The 18,930-nt window shown below is 41.4% G+C and overlaps 2 protein-coding genes across 3 annotated transcripts in view; both read left to right on the top strand.

The window, feature by feature from the left end:
• The first annotated feature begins 1,887 nt into the window (after positions 1–1,887).
• LOC311127256 (granzyme K-like) lies at positions 1,888–4,116 on the top strand. The gene is made up of 5 exons (XM_084159056.1): positions 1,888–2,031; positions 2,154–2,301; positions 2,711–2,870; positions 3,096–3,365; positions 3,582–4,116. Exons 1-5 carry the CDS (start codon positions 1,947–1,949, stop codon positions 3,759–3,761), a joined length of 843 nt encoding a protein of 280 aa, XP_084015182.1. The 5' UTR covers positions 1,888–1,946; the 3' UTR covers positions 3,762–4,116.
• Positions 4,117–8,451: 4,335 nt separating this feature from the next.
• The window catches only part of rai14 (retinoic acid induced 14), a 48,796-nt gene continuing 38,317 nt past the window's right edge, over positions 8,452–18,930 (top strand). The window contains exons 1-2 of one of the 2 annotated variants that reach the window (XM_084159487.1): positions 8,452–8,702; positions 9,260–9,339. In XM_084159487.1, the coding sequence (XP_084015613.1) occupies positions 9,304–9,339 (36 nt within the window). In that variant the 5' untranslated portion in view covers positions 8,452–8,702; positions 9,260–9,303. The remainder of the gene's footprint in view (positions 8,703–9,259; positions 9,340–18,930) is intronic. The other variant, XM_084159488.1, reaches the window with a different exon arrangement.

Here is an 18,930-nt window from a genome sequence, read left to right as displayed (position 1 = left end):
GTTGTCTGCAGTACACTCCCTCTAGTGTTGTTTCATCACCAACCATTGATTATACACCTGGAGCATCTGTGGTTAAAGTAGAACGAAGACATTCTGAACTGTAGTTGCTTTGCCTTGTCCCCGTCAATGTAGATGTCAACTTTGAGTGCCCAAGGAAGCGGATTGGGAGGTGTGTTGTACATCTCTGACACAGCATAAAGAACATTCTGGCCATGGTGTTATATGAAGTTAAGTTATTGATTGATTGTTTGTTTGTCTTTGATGGAACTAATGGGAAAACAACATTACAATTGCTTGAAGATGAAAAACTCACCACAGACAGTATAAAGATTAAATATGTGTATAATCTACAGATATGAGGTAGGCCTTAAACAGAGAAAAATGAATAATAGATTAAGCAAGACACTTATCTCAGGTAAACTCTCCTTCAAATCGTTCTGAAATAAGATGAAAGGTGATCTACTGTTGCACAGCAAGAAAACAACATGTCATGGTACGTAAAGGTAGCAGCCTACCAAACTCTGTCATAGAGGGCAAGTGGGTGACAGAGTTTTTTTTTCCTGATGCAACTTTTCAGCAGTTCAACACACTTCAACACTTTTAACTTGGTGTGATTTGAATGTCTGTGCCTATTTGGAGAAAAATAAGAGAACTATCTGTTCAATGGGATTGACTTCTGTGATTCTGACATTTTCTATCTAGAGAAAACATGGTGCTCAGCTTTTTGTTTAAGCTCTCAATAATAGACTTGAGAGGTAACACTTTTTAAAGGAAACTGGGGGTTGTAGCCTGGGGTTAGTCTGTGACATGGCCATGATTTTCTGCATAAAACCCATTAATTCCCAGCAGACAACCGCTGAGTCTGAGTGGTTTGAGATCCCCCTCAGCATGTCAAAAATTGCATTAATCAGAGGACCCCTGTCTCTGAACTGATAGAAAGGTAATAACTCAGTCATTGGTCTAAAGTTTGATTGTCAGTGTCAAAAGCTTTTAAAAGTGGCTCATTTGCCAGTGTAAAAGTTGGCACAGTTGTGACTTTAAACTTACACAGCGCTGCCATTTCAAGAATGACAATGTATAAAGCAAGACAATATATTTAACATCATTCAACACATTAGAGATTTGTGTAGAAAAACATCTCAGAGAGTAAATCAAATCTTCAAACTCATACTGTCTGCATTGTCACATTATGGAAAAAAATCTATCTCAAGGGTGTGATCTCAAGGGGTGAAGACAAAAAAAGGTGTGAGTGAACAGTGTTGACAGGAAGCGTGCTCTGCAGTGACTGACTAAGCAGCGCTTATGCAATGTGATGATGTTCAATCAACGTGGAAAACTGATTGGATTTGAAAAAAGGATTTGAAAAAAAAACTGATTGGATTTGAATTGACGTAAAGGAATTTGACTTTTTTCACCCAACTTCTAACCTAAATCTAATGACAGGGTGACATTTTTTGTTGATTTCACGTAGAATTCACGTTAGTTGATAACTCAACCAAATGTAAATCAAAACTAGACCTTGAACTGACGTCTGTGCCCGGTGGGGTAGCACTCATTTGGAGCAGGTCTTGAACTTATCTCAGAAGTTGTCTCAGAAGTTCCTCCATAAATCAAACCTTTATCCACTTATCTTGTACACTATTACTACTATGTTTACTCTGTTCTTAATTATATAATGCTAAAACACATGACACATTTCTCCAGCTCAAGTTCACACATTTTGCAAGCAGTGTAAAAGTCAGAGAGGGGAAACAGCAAAGGTGTCAAAACCAAGGCATTGTCTGCAGGTGTTGTGAACAGCAGATGTGTTTGTAAACACCACAAGAGAAACCCCACAGCAAAAGCAGAGCCATATCTCATCTCAGCCCCCTTACCCCTCCTACTGAACACACATAAAAGGTGCCTTCCATGGACTCAGTGGGCTGCTCTACCTGACCACAGTTGAGATGGAGAGATTCAGCAGAATCATGCATTTTGGGGGACCACTGCTGCAAACCACCCTCTTGATTGCCTCTGTTTGGAAATTAGCAGGTAAGGGTAGTTATCTTCTATGTCCATCTTTCAACCTGTGCCTGGCTGTGTCACGTTGTGCTACTCTAAAGCGCTGTGCTGTATCTATTGTGACACGTGATGTTGATGTCTTCTTCTCTCAGCTTGCTCTGAGGTTACAATCGTGGGGGGACATGAGGTCAAGCCTCACTCCAGGCCGTGGATGGTGTCCCTTCAGGTTGATAACAATCACATCTGTGGGGGCACTCTGATCCGAGACCAGTGGGTTCTGACGGCAGCTCACTGTAAGGGGTAGGTTAATTGGCTGATTACTTGGATTTAACACCATGTTAATATCTCAATTACTGAGTTCAGGCAAGGACACCATATATATATTTTTTTTTATAACGTTTATTTGGCAGGAACAATGTACAACAAAACTCATCTCAGAGTATGAGAAGTAATGCGTTGCAGCAGATTTAGCTGACCGCTAATTTACATCTGCAGTCCCCGGCATGTGAACATATAAACATGAAAACATTATGTACAAACAGACATTTAAAACCATAGATAAGGACATACAGATATGTACATACACCATACTTTGAAAATAAGTGCTTTTTTGCTTTTACCTAATTTGCATGTGGTTAAAGTATTTGGAAATGGCCGTTCAGAGGAAATTATGTAATGTGAACAAGAAAACCGTGTTCTTGAATTGCAGTGTCTTTGGTGAGTCTAAGAAATCCGTGACAGCCCTCCTTGGAGCTCACTCTCTGACAAGCAGCAAAAACAAAAACACACAGCAGGTAGCCATTGAGGAGTACTATATGCCTGGCACCTACAGTGACAGAACCAAGGCAGATGACATCATGTTAATCAAGGTGAATTAATCACAGCAGAAGCATGCACTCTGGGGCGCTGTGCCTCATTAGTAGGTAAAATGGAATCAATAATGATATAGTTGGTTGTTGTCCCAGATGTATTTGTTTATTGAAGATGCCATGAGGACGCTTGCATCATGCAGCGCAAGATACACCAAGTCTGCATGTCATCATCACAAGCTAATTACCTGATGCTTAACAGTAGGGGGCTTTTTGTTCTTACAGCTGAAGACGAAAGTCAAGACAAACAGCAAGACAGTGAAAGTGAAAGAGGTTTCAAAGTCTGGCAAAGACCTCCAGGCTGGCACACATTGCCATGTGACAGGATGGGGGGTGGTAAGTGCTACAGGTAGCATGCCATCAGACACACTGCAGGGGGCAGAGGTGGACATACTGGACAGGAAGCTCTGTGATTGCTTCTACAACAGAAACCCTGTGATCACCCAGGACATGCTCTGTGCTAGCAACAACAAAAGACAGGCAGATGCTTGCAAGGTACAGTTTGTGGGGGAACTGATAGATCTAACTACATTGATTACCATTTTGTTGCAACATACTGTGTGGGTATTTTTTCATGGTATTTATTTGCATTACCCTTTGAACCAGTCACATACCATGAGCTCTAGTTACTTGGTCCAACTAACATGTTAACCTAGACACGTATTAGCTTATCAGTGCATGAAAGGTCAAATGTTTGTTGACCTTTTCCAGGGGGATTCTGGTGGTCCGTTGGAGTGTAACAAAGCCTTTGTAGGCTTGGTGTCTGGAGGAATGGGCTGTGGCAACCCCAAGAAGCCTGGAGTGTACACCCGGTTCTCCAAAAGACACCTGGATTGGATCAACAAGATCATCAAACATCAATCAAACCCCGCCAATGTTGGCATCCTGTAAGGATGGAATGGGTCAGACCATAGATTGTTTGAACTAGAATCAAATCCAGTCCAGCTCCTAGGTCCCTAAGGCTCATACAATACATGCATTTATGTCATCACCCGTTTGCCTTTCTGTTTAAAATAAAGAGTAACTGCAACTATAGTGGTGTTAACTTTTTCCTGACTGTTTTCTTTTTCTTTCTACAGTAGTGGTGACCCGCCATTCAGGGCAGGTTTTGAAATGTGGGGCTCACTGCCTTACTCAAGAAAGGGGGGTTGCCTGTTTTGCATGTTATTTTGGCATTTAAACGTGTCACATATCAGTTTGCAAACAATGTAAACAAATAAAAATAATAATTGAGTTAATAATGCTGCATACGAACATGGTCTCTTTTTTGCTTTCTTGAATAAGGCAGCTCCAAAATGCAGGTGTTTCAGCCTAGCTCAGTGCTTTCTGTGGTGGTGGGGCAGCCAGTGGAAAATACGAAGCATAGGGGTTGGTAATGTTCTCTAGTTGTGCCGTGATCAGCTCAGTGTTCTGTCACTCATGGGGACACTATGTCACTGCCAAATCTAAGGGTAGAGCTTGAAAATTCAAGCCCCTTGGGTGCTGTCATAGAGTTATATTTAAAGTGCCCATCCAAGAAGGCTTAAGGTCATTGGCCATAATATAAAATGACGTCAGATCACGTTATATCTACAGTAGCTTTGATTGGACTGATCATGTCAACATCATACTTTAAAAATCTTAGCTAGCAGTCATCATCATGAATCAAGTCAACAATCTACTGGTAAATCCTTTTTAATCCTTGTCATATGAAGAGAAATAATGAAGAGAAATTATAGATAAAATGTATCGGTGCTCATCGGCCATTGGACATAAACATTACACAACAAGTTGGAAATGGCAAAATCAACAATGAGTGGTTTGGAAGGAATCAGTGGCTAACTGCAAGCATTGCAAAGCAATCAATAGCCTGCTATTCAGTGGAGTGGATGTGTGGTCCCAATTCTGGGTTTAAGGGTCTCTTTTCCAAGCTTAAAATGGTAAACATTCAACATTGGCCATGATGTCAACCCAGCATGATTTCTGCCGCGCTCAAAACAACTGTTAACTCGGAACTGGGAAATCTGATTTCAGTGAGTTCAAGATAACTTGGGACTCTGGGAAGAAAATGAGCTCCGACTGGGAAAATACGCTTTGAACGGTCATCCAACTCGGAATTGTAAGTCAGGGTCTCAGGCCTCTTTCTAGAAGATCAATGACGTCATCATGATCGACCTTGTTTTTTTCCTAGTTCTCAGTTGTCTCAAAAGCACCGTAAATCCAGAGAATGCCAGACTTTGATGACAAAGTTCGATGACAGAATTTGCCCACGAAGGACTGCCGCGCCACCTTCCTGTTCAAGTGAGCACAGCACAACAAGGTGAGTCCAAAAATGTCTTGTATGCTGCTGCATAAATTATGTAATATGCCAGGGAGATATGTATACTGTAGCTAAGAAAGCAATACTAAGTGTATGTTGTGTAGTAAGCTGTTAGTAGCCCATGTGCCTCACCCTAATAATTTGGTCTATTTTCCCCTCTTAATTTCGCCTACTGTTTTGACTTGGTGGTGCACATGTAGCCTATAACCTGTTTTAAAGAAATGTAATCATCGAATATTGTAAGAGTTTTTATTGTCTACTTATATGCCCCCTTTATTTATCCTACGGTTCTGACTTGGTGTACAGGGAGAACACTGTAAGAACGGCCCATGTTCTGAATTCTGTCGCTGTACATTTCAAAAGTGCTGAACAAATAGTTATATTGACTATGTCCGTCCTAGCTCGCTCATTAATGTCTTAATCGAAATTACGGATTGCCTCTTTTCCGCTTGTCGTCCCATTATGCCATAGTTTGTACATCTCAATTGTCAGTAGAAGCCACATTTGTTTAAGCAAGTCAGCCATATCAGCTATTGTTTTTTTAAAGGCAGTAAATGAGGCTGAATGAACTGTTTCGCTGCCAGACAAGGCACCGCTGATAGCCAGGTGTAGCAGTGGTAAGGTGTTGGGACTGCTGTTGGGACTGCTGTTGGGACAGCTTTATGTAGGCCCTAACAGTTTGCGGGCACAGTTTGTCACTGTTACAGTGCAATTCATGTATTGTTTAGCGTTGTGTTGTGTTGTGTAGTGGCTTTGCTGGCATGCATCCCCAAAATGTTTGTTTCGTTTTCCCCACCAGGATTTACATGCTAAAATTGCCACTGTTCTAGAGGATGCATGTTTCAATGAAAAATTGTGTGGGGCTTTTCAATGCATTCTCAAGCTGAGCTAAACATTAAGCTTTGGATGCCCTCTGTTGAAACCATGTAAATGCTTTGGTAAGCTCAGCACAGCACACATTGACATTATGCAAATATGTAAAGAGTCACAGGGCAAGAGTGAACTGCAAAGAAGACAGCACAGCATAGACCACAACAAAGACAAGCACAATAACAACTATTCACTTTTGTGTTGTCTGCTAAATCTCTTTCATTTGGGCCCTGTGTAGCTCAGTTGGTAGAGCATGGCGCTTGCAACGCCAGGGTTGTGGGTTCGATTCTCACGGGGGGCCAGTATGAGAAGAAAAAAATGTATGCACTCACTAACTGTAAGTCGCTCTGGATAAGAGCGTCTGCTAAATGACTAAAATGTAAATGCAGTAATGTCACTTTATAAAATCTAAAATACAAGCAAAGCCACCCTATTGAGTTCAAGCGGATAGCTTGAGGGACAACATTTTTTCAACAATAACACTTCTCATTGGCTACCATTATTTATAAAACTAATATAGAGACGTTCTTGATTTTCAGATACTATGACACCGACCTCAGACTAAGGATGGACAAAGAGGACTACAATATTAATGAGAGGAGAGACTCATGGGCACAGAAGTATCTTTGCAGGAGGATTGCAGCAGGACTTTCAGTACCAATCTTATGCCCAAAAGATTTGGGGAAATTGGGAAAAATATCAAGATAAAAATATAGGAAATTCAATATCTGTCAATACCCTTTTTAGAGCTCACTGCTGTGCTGCCAGGAGATCGTTTTCTGTGGATGTGTCATGTGTCAAAGTTATGCTCGCTGAAAAGGGTTCTGGAAAAACGCTTCAATCAATGTAAGTGCAAGAAACACATAAGATATCTGACAGTTGATTCAATCAGAGAGTAGAAGCCTAATGGTGGGTTCAACTTCAGCCCACTACGACTGAGCCAAGCAATCTCATCTCTGAGCCAAGGGAGGCCAGAGAGTGGCCATCTAATAGCCAGATCCTCCTCCTATGGTCACAATGGTTGTATATCTCCAGAGCAGAGCATCTTGCACTTTACAACTCACAGGCCCCTACAGGACCTCACCTCAGCACTATAGTGAGGATGAACGAGAGTAGAGAGGAAATTACAGAGCATTACTACCATCTACTGGACAAATATATTTAAGAAAGTGCCTCACAAAGTGTAACATCACACAACTGTAGCGCCTGTAGAGCGCAACATTGATGCAATCTTAGGCTGAGTATTAGTTGAAATTAATGAGTGATTTTTATGGATGATTTTAAGTGAGGAATGCCAGACCTGACAAGAAAAAGGTGCATAGAAGGAAGGTTTTGGTGCGGTAATTGCTCATCTCTGTTAACAGTTTTAGTTAAAAAATAGGAAAAAAGGAGTAGATCTACACACATCAATCCCTTTTTTGCTCATGCCCCTCATGAATCCCTACAGTCTCGCCACAAAACCCTCAGTGGAGGATATTTCACTGCTGTTACATCATTATTGAGACTCATGCAGTGATACTCCTCCGGTCATCTCCAGGGTAGAGTTGGCTCAATTTCCCACATGATGAAGCAAAATTGGGGTTAGGTAGGGACTGGGATAGGTTGTTCTTCAGTCCTGGTCGTGGGGACCCATAGGAAGTGCAAGATTTTGTTCCAACACAGTATTAACCTTTCTGTTGACATAGGCCTACTGTAAATCTACAACATAACCAGGCTGGTGAAAGCCTATGGCAACATGGATTAGTATTTGAACAGATGTAGGCTACCACTGCTTGAGGCAGCTTTTGTTGTTTCATTAATCCAGCCAAATGTCTTTGTAACATGGATTAATGGATGATTCATGTCTACCATAAAATAGCCAACATATCTGGTGAGGCTAAATTGCATTGAAGTATGGTTTCTAAATGTTTGCGATTGTAGTAAACCATGCTGCTGAGGACAAGAGCCTTGTCATATCACAGTTGTTCACATGGGATAGACAGAGCATCAAAGCAGACAGATAGAAGTTTTAAAAAATAAACAAAAGATTTGCATTGGTGGCGAAATCAGAAAAATATACAGAACTGCACAACACTGACTGCCCGCCCAACTATACAAGTCTATTTGTAGTTTATACAGACAGGAGTGGTGCTATTTTTTGCGCTCCACCGCGGGGCGCAGCCTTCAAAGAGTGCAGAAATTGAATCCGCAGAAATGTAGTGTGATTTTGTGTAGATGCTTTTGCTGTCTACAGTGCTGATCGCCGATGTCGGTGTTGTAAACAGTTTTTACTTCTGTAATTGCTGTCAAAGGTTGCAATAAACGCAAGACTATAATTAAATTGCACATTTATTGTATAAAATGTTTATTCATGAATGGGAATATGCAGAAGAGTTTGGTCACGAGGGAAGAATGACGTCACCCTTTCAACCCGTGGAACAATCAGAGAGCTCCCGAGCAAGCGACAGGGACTTGAATAGCCCAACTTTTAATGTATTCAGCCTAAACCTAGCCAGCATAGCCTATCTTGGTGGTCTATTTGTTCACATTAGCCACTCCTTTTCTATGTGTCGATGCTATTTGAATAGATTTTTACCGACTGACAATTTAGTCAACTCTGCATTGAACAGGTTTTGTAGACTATCAAGAGCAGGCTATTCCTCTGTGAGTCCAACTTTTATAGGGTAAGTGTCCAGTGTTCATATTTACAAAGTTGATGCTAGACTGAATTGTTAGCTCGCTAGCTGTTCGTGTCTTTCGCCAACGAGCAAGCTTGGTTGAGTGATACAAATGTATCGGATAAAAAAATTAAAAACCTTGCCGTTGAACATTGTGCACTAATGTAGCCATTATATTCAGCAATCTATTGCTACAGGTTACTGTAGCCACCTCAAAATCACTTCCAACGTGCCGGGACTCGAGCGCGCGCTGAATACTTTGTAGCAGCCTAGAACTTCAGTCCCATGAGTTTGTTTTCATTCATTAGTGCTGGATAGGCTATGGCGCCTTTCGAATAATGACCAGAGTGCAAGACACGTTTCTATTGCAAATTGTTAATATTCTACTGTTACATAATAATAATAATAAGGGCTAACTCTCAAATGAGAGAAAAGTGTTACATTTTCACATTTTATAAATGCCTCGCCCTGTTGCACTTTAAATACTATTTAGAATTCGTTTTTTCAGCAGTTAGGCTTATTAAAAGTGTAAGATATGTAACTATGCATTTTCTTTGTTTCAGAGGCTCTCCTGGACAAGTGGGAAACTGTATGGACCAGGCTTAACATGAAGAGCCTTAAAGCAAAGTTTAGGAAGACCGACGTAAGAACATGCATTACTTGTCAGTGGGGTTGGGTGGTGGTGGTATGTTATTGCCTGACAGAATGTTTTAATTCATTCATCCATTCATCCGTATGGCTCTTTGACTGTCATAGCAATGAAGCCGTCAGCCGTAAAGCTATTTCAATAACAGCCTCCATAGGTCGTTTCTCCATAGTTGTGACTGAATCATTTGGGTGTGACTTTTCCAGGCTGGGAGTGTTCTAAAGATCCTACAGGAAGTGAGTAGCTTCCACTGAGTATGACTCATCGGTCGTCACGGTGACCTGTATCAGACAGCTTCAGTGCCAGAGAGGAAGAGTGTTGGCATGAAGGGGGGGCGAGTTAGACACTTTAAAATTGGGTACCTCCGTCATCTCGGATGAGTACGTACCTAATCAGGAAGCTGGGGAGAAGTCCAAAAGTCAGGGAGGAGAACACTCAAGTTTGGGTTTTCATAAATCAATTTACATTTCAGAACCGTTCCTATGTTATTGACAGGCAGAGGATTTAGAGGCAGAATACCTTCACTGAAATATGTAGAAGTTGAAGATTCCTCCTGTGTCACTGGAATACTAAGAGTTGCCAAGAGGCCCAAAAACAATTTCTGGGTGGGATTATCTGTGGGAAAGGTACTCTGTGTTTAGCACTAGTAGTGCACCTTATATCATATGACATACATGGAAGGTATATGTTCTTGCATTATGCAAATCTGATGGGAGATTATAAACCTAGATACGTGGTCCTCTGTAGCTCAATTGGTAGAGCATGGCGCTTGTAACACCAGGGTAGTGGGTTCGATCCCCGGGACCACCTATACGTAAAAATGTATGCACACATGACTGTAAGTCGCTTTGGATAAAAGCGTCTGCTAAATGGCTTATTATATTATTATACCTCTATTAGTGGTGAGGCTATATGCAAATATTAATGCCACGGATAATGGAGTCGTGGATCTGACGCTGTTGTGGGAAAACATAACCATTGCTTATTGCTGACAAATGTATTTTAACAGTGGGAGTTTCAACCCGTGGGTGTTTTTCACATTAGGTTGCTTAGGAACAGTCCGTCTGTCCGTCTGTGTCTCTGTAACCATCTACTTCACACCCACATAACCACTTCTCACACATTTCTGCGATTAAAAATTCATCTTCTGGCCTCTAGATTGGCTACAGTTCACTCTTTCCACTGGTTGCCTTAGTGTAAGTAGATAGAAAATGACCTAAACTGTGACCTGATTCTCTACTCTCATCCTCCCAAGAAACATATCATTCATTGGTGGTCATGGTAGAGTCTTGGACTGAATACATTCAAAACAAACGTTCAAAACTGCTCACTCAGGAAAAGAAAACAATCAGAACCAGCCATAGACTTATTAACGTTTATAATATATTTTTGTTGAATTCTGGTTTTGCATACAATTGATCCCATTTTATGAATTTAACATGCCACTACTAGTTGTAAGAAGAGGCTCATGAGAGGTTCTCAAGTTGAGCTATTGGCCCATACATTTTCCATGTGGCGTATAGATGGACAGCCTAAGTCAATACCAGTGCCATTATGAGGATTGACTTTTCCTCTCATACAATCTGAGAAAACCCTCCTCATATGTCAGAGTAGTGGGATTACTGTGGATCATCTAGCTCCACAGACCACATTCATTCTTCCCTCAGCCATACCAAGCTAATCAAGGGCAATAGAAAGTAAATATCCTCCTGATTCTATTTTAGGGCTGTGTGTCAGCCTGAGATTGCGGTGGAATTCATTCCAGAGCTAGACATTCATTCTTTTACAAAACAAGGAGATCTAGAATGCCAGTATAAATCGTTTTATGATGTCAGCCTTTTGCCAAATAGTTATTTTAATGTAATGGCTGTTTTATCCAAGGACTACCACAATGTTAACTGTCAAATCAATGCTAAATGTGTCTCTCGGGATACTCTTAATCTACAATGATCTATTTGCAATAGGCATTCAAATCAATCACTCTTACAACAGGGAACTCAGCTGAGAATGATCAGGAATGGAGTGGAGTTGTCTACAGTGATTATTTGTGAAAAGTCTTGCCCTTCCAGCAATGTCATTATAGTTCATACATCCTAGTCTCAGCTATCCTTCCCTCTGCACCTCCCCTACCCCCTGTTTCTTATGGCCCAAGTGCATATTTTTGTGTTTGCCAACAGTAGACAGACTAGACAGTAATACCCTATAGACCTGTCCTTACCTGACACCTTCACCGAGTCCAGTCATCTAGTATGTATGCAACTCTCTGTTACAGTTTAGCCTCTGTTGCTGCAACTGTAATTGGCTCATACAGGTTAGACACTGTTCCGTTGACCTGAAGCTGTTTTACGGAATGCAAGCACCTTCAAAACCCAAATTGGAACTGGATCATCTAGCAGGCCTGTATTGACAGGGCCAGGTGGCGTAAATGTGCTTTCCCAGCTTGGTATTAAACAGATTTAACGTTGCATGAAGGAAAATGTTATGTCAAGTGAGCCATGTCTAAAAAGAAGGCTCACTGGTAAAAAAAAAAAAAAAGCAGCCATTATAAACTATCAGCAGCAGGTGTCTTACAGTGTCTAGCTATACAAGGTCATAGTAAAGGAGAAGTGCTGATGAAAGTTTTTCTTGGTGTGTGTCTGTGAATATTGTTAGCGTTTTAGTCTAAGCCCATTTTGGCGATAGCAACAAAATTGAGAGCCCTGTTTTTCTGTCTCAGTAAGTCTCTGTGGCTAATTGCCAAGCACATTCCCAGAAACCAGGTTATATCCAGTCTGAGCCCTCCCAGTCACCAATCAGAAATCCACAGCTGCAGTATCTAGACCACAGATCCAATCAGGAGAGAGCTTGAGACCTGGCCAAACTGCAGGTGACCAATCATAGAAACTGCCAGCGGCGCAGCAAAGGGAATGAGACTGGCTGGGCGCAGCGGGACAGGGAGGAGTTCAAGCCTCTGAAGTACTATGCTAGTAGAGTCTTTGTAGATCCCTATTCCCAAGGTCTCTGTGGTTTACAGTAGCTACCTTCTGGTCTGGCCGAGTTACCATGAACAGTTTTACACACACACACCTACACATTTCACAATATTCCTCATTTGAAATATAGGAGAAATATAGATCTTGGGAGTGTACTCAAGGTCGTTTCATTCATTTATTATGAGTATTGTGGTATATGTATTGAAAATACCACCGTCTGGCCGGTCATGAGAAGAGACATTGTAAACAACACTGGGAGCTATTACAACCATGTGTGACCATGCTCATCTTGTCGTCATGTCAACATACTCTGTGTCCCTGCATTACCCTTCTCCCTCCCAGACAGACTCTCTAGCCTACTACCATACTCCTGCAGTAGAGTTGATGTATTACCCTGCCCTGGCTGCCCAGAGGGATTAACAAAGGCTTGTCTCAATACACCGCCCCCTCCAATCCCCTCTAGCCTCCAGACTGTGTCTAATTCATGCGTGTGCTGGATTATGCATCCTCGACTCACCAAACACAGCTGTCTGAATGATCTCAGTACAGAGCAGACTACACACACACTGTCTCTTATCGCTGTCATCTCACTGAAAGGCCTCTTAATGGGGGACAGTGACAGTAAACCGGTGTAGGAGGGCTTTAATCTGGGCTACCTGGTGGGATGTGAGGGGATAGATCCTAGAGGCTTGTCTGAGGGGGGTCCCAGAGACAGCCCAAACACTGACATGGAGTTTATTAAAACTAGGACCATGTGGTTTCTTTATCAGTTGTTTACAGATGCAGAGAGAAAGTAGGGAAACATTGTCAATCACAGAAGGCTTGACAGTAATTATAGGTTGAGCTGACTCTGACCCGGAGCATGGTATAGAATGGCTCTCTGGATGGTTGAGATGTTTAGAGCGTGGTGCTAATTCTGTCTGTGTTTGAACACGATAATGGAAAAAAAAAGTGGTAATAAATCAAATGTTCCTGGGCTCGGGCTGGCGTCAGTTACATTATCGCCAGGAATGAGGTAATGGTACAGTCCACTGATCACTGATAAAGGGAATGGCACTAGAGCAGAGGGAGAGAGAGAAACTTAAGTAGGGGAGAGCAGAGAAGTAAATGAAGGCCTCACTTTAAAGTGAACTTGGAGCACAGAGTTATTGGATTTAGCACAGATTGCATTACTGCATGCATAGCATGTGAACTGAAGGAGTCGAGGTGAAAAGCTTGTCGTGAGATCACTGACAAGGTCATACTGCTATTTGTCACAATATGGCAACCTTGTGTTCATTTGTTGTTCACATAACATTCCTCCTCTGGTCCATCTGATTTAGCTGGTATTTTGGTAGTTGCTCCTCCATAATGCATAGAGTGAGAAGAGAAAATAAATAATGTACACATGCCTTATGGTAACCATGTATGAATGTGTTTCTGTGAGGGAGAGCTGTTTTTTCCACAACCCCAATTTCGGAACAGGCATTCAGGCATCCAAGTCGAATGTTGTTTATTTATTGAACAGGAAAGGCTATTTGTGTTAGTACTGGGCTTATTTTTACTGTATGCTTCAAAAGCGACATTTAGGCCTCGGCTTGGGGACACAACTGAAAGGAAACTCCTGCACAATAAACTTTGTGCTTACTCCACCAACTGCAATGGTTCAGAAAAACATGATGTTCTTACTCTCAGACCCATAGCAGGATACATATGCTTTCCAACAACAGTCCCTTCTCTGTACCCCTGCCTTGGCTACTCATCACCTTTACAAGATGAAAAACAGTGAAAGTAATTTAGCCAAGATCAGAGTCAGCGCTGTTGAGATGCGGAAGCCAGAGGATGAACGGAGGGACTTGAGGCAAAAGGAAATGTGGAAATTATAATTTCTTCCCTCTGTTTATATAGCAGTAGTTGATGCCATGGCAATATACAGTAGAGTATTTTTGCATGATGTTTACACTCAATGGATTCCTAGCTACAATTGCTAGTCTAAATAGGCTATAAAGTTAATTTGACTAAATGTGGGGGTGTGCATTCAACACAAGTTTAGAGGTTTAACCTCTACGGGATCGGTGTCCGGTATACGGGACGGTTGAGCTAACATACGCTAATGTGATTAGCATGACTGTTGTAAGTAACAGCAAACTTTCCAGGACAAAGACATGTCTTATATGGGCAGGAAGTTAATCTAACTGCACTGTACAATTTACAGTGCTATTACAGTGAAAAAATACCATGCTATTGTTTGAGGAGAGTGCACAACAACAATTGGTTTGATACATTCACCTTTGAAGGTAAATAATGTACTTACATTCAGTAAATTTGCTCTGATTTGTCATCCTAAGGGTCCCAGAGATAAAATGTAGCATAGTTTTGTTTGATAAAATCAATTTTTATATTCAAATGTAGGAACTGGGTTGTACACTTTGAACCCCTGCTGTCTCTGGCTCCACACCCACCCCGCCCGGCCACCTACATGTGTGAAAGTTAGTGTATAGCTAATGATTCATCATGTACAGTGAGGGAAAAAAGTATTTGATCCCCTGCTGATTTTGTACGTTTGCCCACTGACAAAGACATGATCAGTCTATAATTTTAATGGTAGGTTTATTTGAACAGTGAGAGACAGAATAACAACCAAAAAATCCAGAAAAACGCATGTCAAAAATGTTATGAAATGATTTGCATTTTAATGAGGGAAATAAGTATTTGACCCCTCTGCAAAACATGACTTAGTACTTGGTGGCAAAACCCTTGTTGGTAATCACAGAGGTCAGACATTTCTTGTAGTTGGCCACCAGGTTTGCACACATCTCAGGAAGGATTTTGTCCCACTCTTTGCAGATCTTCTCCAAGTCATTAAAGTTTCGAGGCTGACGTTTGGCAACTCGAACGTTCACCTCCCTCCACAGATTTTCTATGGGATTAAGGTCTGGAGACTGGCTACGCCACTACAGGACCTTAATGTGCTTCTTCTTGAGCCACTCCTTTGTTGCCTTGGGCGTGTGTTTTGGGTCATTGTCATGCTGGAATACCCATCCAAGACCCATTTTCAATGCCCTGGCTGAGGGAAGGAGGTTCTCACCCAAGATTTGACGGTACATGGCTCCGTCCATCGTCCCTTTGATGCAGTGAAGTTGTCCTGTCCCCTTAGCAGAAAAACACCCCCAAAGCATAATGTTTCCACCTCCATGTTTGACGGTGGGGATGGTGTTCTTGGGGTCATAGGCAGCATTCCTCCTCCTCCAAACACGGCGAGTTGAGTTGATGCCAAAGAGCTCCATTTTGGTCTCATCTGACCACAACACTTTCACCCAGTTCTCCTCTGAATCATTCAGATGTTCATTGGCAAACTTCAGACGGGCATGTATATGTGCTTTCTTGAGCAGGGGGACCTTGCGGGCGCTGCAGGATTTCAGTCCTTCACGGCGTAGTGTGTTACCAATTGTTTTCTTGGTGACTATGGTCCCAGCTGCATTGAGATCATTGACAAGATCCTCCCGTGTAGTTCTGGGCTGATTCCTCACCATTCTCATGATCATTGCAACTCCACGAGGTGAGATCTTTCATGGAGCCCCAGGCCGAGGGAGATTGACAGTTATTTTGTGTTTCTTCCATTTGCGAACTTCCACACCAACTGTTGCCACCTTCTCACCAAACTGTTTGGCGATGGTCTTGTAGCCCATTCCAGCTTTGTGTAGGTCTACAATCTGGTCCCTGACATCCTTGGAGAGCTCTTTGGTCTTGGCCATGGTGGAGAGTTTGGAATCTGATTGATTGATTGCTTCTGTGGACAGGTGTCTTTTATACAGGTAACAAGCTGAGATTAGGAGCACTCCCTTTAAGAGTGTGCTCCTAATCTCAGCTCGTTACCTGTATAAAAGACACCCGGGAGCCAGAAATATTTCTGATTGAGAGGGGGTCAAATACTTATTTCCCTCATTAAAATGCAAATCAATTTATAACATTTTTGACATGCGTTTTTGTTGTTATTCTGTCTCTCACTGTTCAAATAAACCTACCATTAAAGTTATAGACTGATCATTTCTTTGTCAGTGGACAAACGTATAAAATCAGCAGAGGATCAAATACTTTTTTCCCTCACTGTATGACATTCATGGGAGTGTGTAAACTTAAATGTTGTATTACCATATCATTTTTGTATGTTCTCTAAAGTTATGTACTTGAAAATGTATAAATTGACCAATTCGGCACATTTGGGCAGACTTGATACAAAATAGTCCAGTATTGCAATGCTTCACTGGATCAATCTGAAACTTTGCACACACACTACTGCCATCTATTGGCCAAAATCTAAATTGCGCCTAAACTGCAATATTATATTGTGGCCTTTCTCTTGCATTTCGAAGATGATGTAAAAAAATATATATATATATAGAAACCGCATGTTTTTTTTGTTTGTATTATCTTTTACCAGATCTAATGTGTTATATTCTCCTACAATAATTTCACATTTCCACAAACTTCAAAGTGTTTCCTTTCAAATGGTATCAAGAATATGCATATCCTTGCTTCAGGTCCTGAGCTATAGGCAGTTAGATTTGGGTATGTCATTTTAGGCGAAAATTGAAAAAAAAGGGTCCTATCCTTAAGAGGTTAATACCATGAGGTGATACTGTACATGGGAAAATGTACCATTTTGTATGAAAAAAATATGAGGCTGCTGCTGCGTCTGAGAGTGGAAGTCTGTCTGAAACCTACCATATGTTCTTTGTTTAACTCTGATTTCTCTGTGGTCTCCAATCCCTTATTTTGGTTGGAGTTTCAAAGTCATGTATACTACTCGAGTCTATTTGAGATTGCTTAAGCAGTTTCAGCTGTTATTTAGTAGAAAGGATGCATTGTTTGGGGACATTGTGCATATGCTTTGTATTAGGAAGTGCTTGAAGTTAACATTTTCATTGTTTATCGTAAGGCTGTAGATACTTGCCACCCTTTCTACACAAACATGCATCTGTGTGGTGGTAGACAGACAATACCCATAGGGACACATTGGAATTGGTGTCAGAACTCGGGTCATCAACTGTTCCTCAGATCATTGTTTTGTACAGTTTTCTTTGCTGATCCTGAAAAACAAACCGCAAGTTTTTGCTCCAGTGTAAAACGTTCTCCATAAGGCAAACACTAAATCATGGCTCTGGGGTTTTGGTTGTCCTTGGGGGTCCAGAGCAGAAAAAGAGAGTGCAGACAGACAGCAACTGTAAAAGTCACTAACTGGTCTCAGTATAAATCTAGGCTGATGATTTCACCAGCAGGTCGTAGTGGAAGTCCTTCAGACCAGACCTGGTATGGTAGTACAGTGCACAAAAGTGAGAATACCAGAGGCAGCAGGTATACCTTACAGTACATTGCTCTTATTGTGTGGAGAAGTGATCCTTGAATAGTTGGCACGGTACAGTATAGAGAGAATACCAGAAGCTGGCTCAGTCACACAACTGTGAGCATTGGAATGAGAACAAGTCTACATATGGAAAAGTGTATTCGGATGGCAATCCAGAACAGAACACCCCATATACTTTACTATTGTGTAGAAAGTACATGCCTTGTTTCACAGTATTTACAGTTGAAGGAACACACTTTCCATGGACTGCTTTATGTTGAGCTTAACATACACTCAAAATCACATGGCTTACTGGGTATTGGTGCCTTTTCTACCTAGATTTGCCCCCTCACAATCTCCATGAACCCCCTCTCCCAGGTCAAATCTATTTATAAGATTTGGGCTGCAGATTATGGTCTAAGTGTACTTTTGCCCTCAGGAAATTGCATCCGGGATAGAGCTTTGCAAGATGGCCTCCTCTTTGTTGAGTGGGACACGACAACAAAAGTGCAATTGAAGCAGTTTCCAGAAATGCTGCATCTGCAATTCTCCATAGCTCTTATGTAGTTTGTTTCTGTTCTGCAGAAAGCCCTCCTATACATTATTTAATCTCTGCTATCCAGTAAAGAGCCCTGCTATCACCAGGGAACGGTAAGCTGGTGTGACCCAATGAGCTCAATTTACAGTCTGTTTATGATGTTGGCCCAGTTGCCTGCTGTACTGTAATGGGAGTGGGACAGTTAGGACCCAGGTGCTTGCATGACCTGTGGCTAAATAAGTTATGCGCTAAAAGGTTTTGTTGACAGGCAGGACTCAGTCTTTTGGAAATCAATTAGCATGTTCAGCTTTAAGTGTAATTGTTATTATGGCAACATTGTTAAGAGGATCAAACGTTTGTTTTAGCCTGATACTCAGGTCACTGCTTGAGGGGATGTGGAAGTCTTCTGATGTAGACATTTCCTTCTTCCTAATATAAAGTGGCTAAAGCTAAAGAAATCCGTTGAGTGTAGCTGAAGGAATTACACCTTTGCGGTCTGGGTTTATTTATTCTATGGAGACATGGGGCGTCAGTGAACAGGAAATGGACTCTAGTCTAGGACAGATTTTGGAATAACATTTGCTGTGAACATGTATTTTCACCGAATTAATGTATATTTTCTTTTAACTCTCCATGCTTGTTAGAAAAATGATTTTGATCAGTTATGATGCAATTGTGTATATCTGTTCCATTCAAAACTCATTTTGATATTTGCCTTGGGGATTAGTATTTTATATATTTTTTTTTTTAGTCAT

Source organism: Coregonus lavaretus (assembly GCF_964263955.1).
Source record: "Coregonus lavaretus genome assembly, chromosome: 4".
In the NCBI taxonomy this organism is placed as follows: domain Eukaryota; kingdom Metazoa; phylum Chordata; class Actinopteri; order Salmoniformes; family Salmonidae; genus Coregonus; species Coregonus lavaretus.
Note: the sequence above shows the minus strand (reverse complement) of the source record. Positions and strands in the feature narration are given on the sequence as shown.

Bases quoted from the DNA above. Each gene is read 5' to 3' on its own strand.
- LOC311127256 (XM_084159056.1), top strand. From the start codon at position 1,947: ATGGAGAGATTCAGCAGAATCATGCATTTTGGGGGACCACTGCTGCAA. The intron at 2,302-2,710 runs GTAGGTTAATTG...CTTGAATTGCAG, and splicing joins ACGGCAGCTCACTGTAAGGG to TGTCTTTGGTGAGTCTAAGA. The intron at 2,871-3,095 runs GTGAATTAATCA...TTGTTCTTACAG, and splicing joins ATGACATCATGTTAATCAAG to CTGAAGACGAAAGTCAAGAC.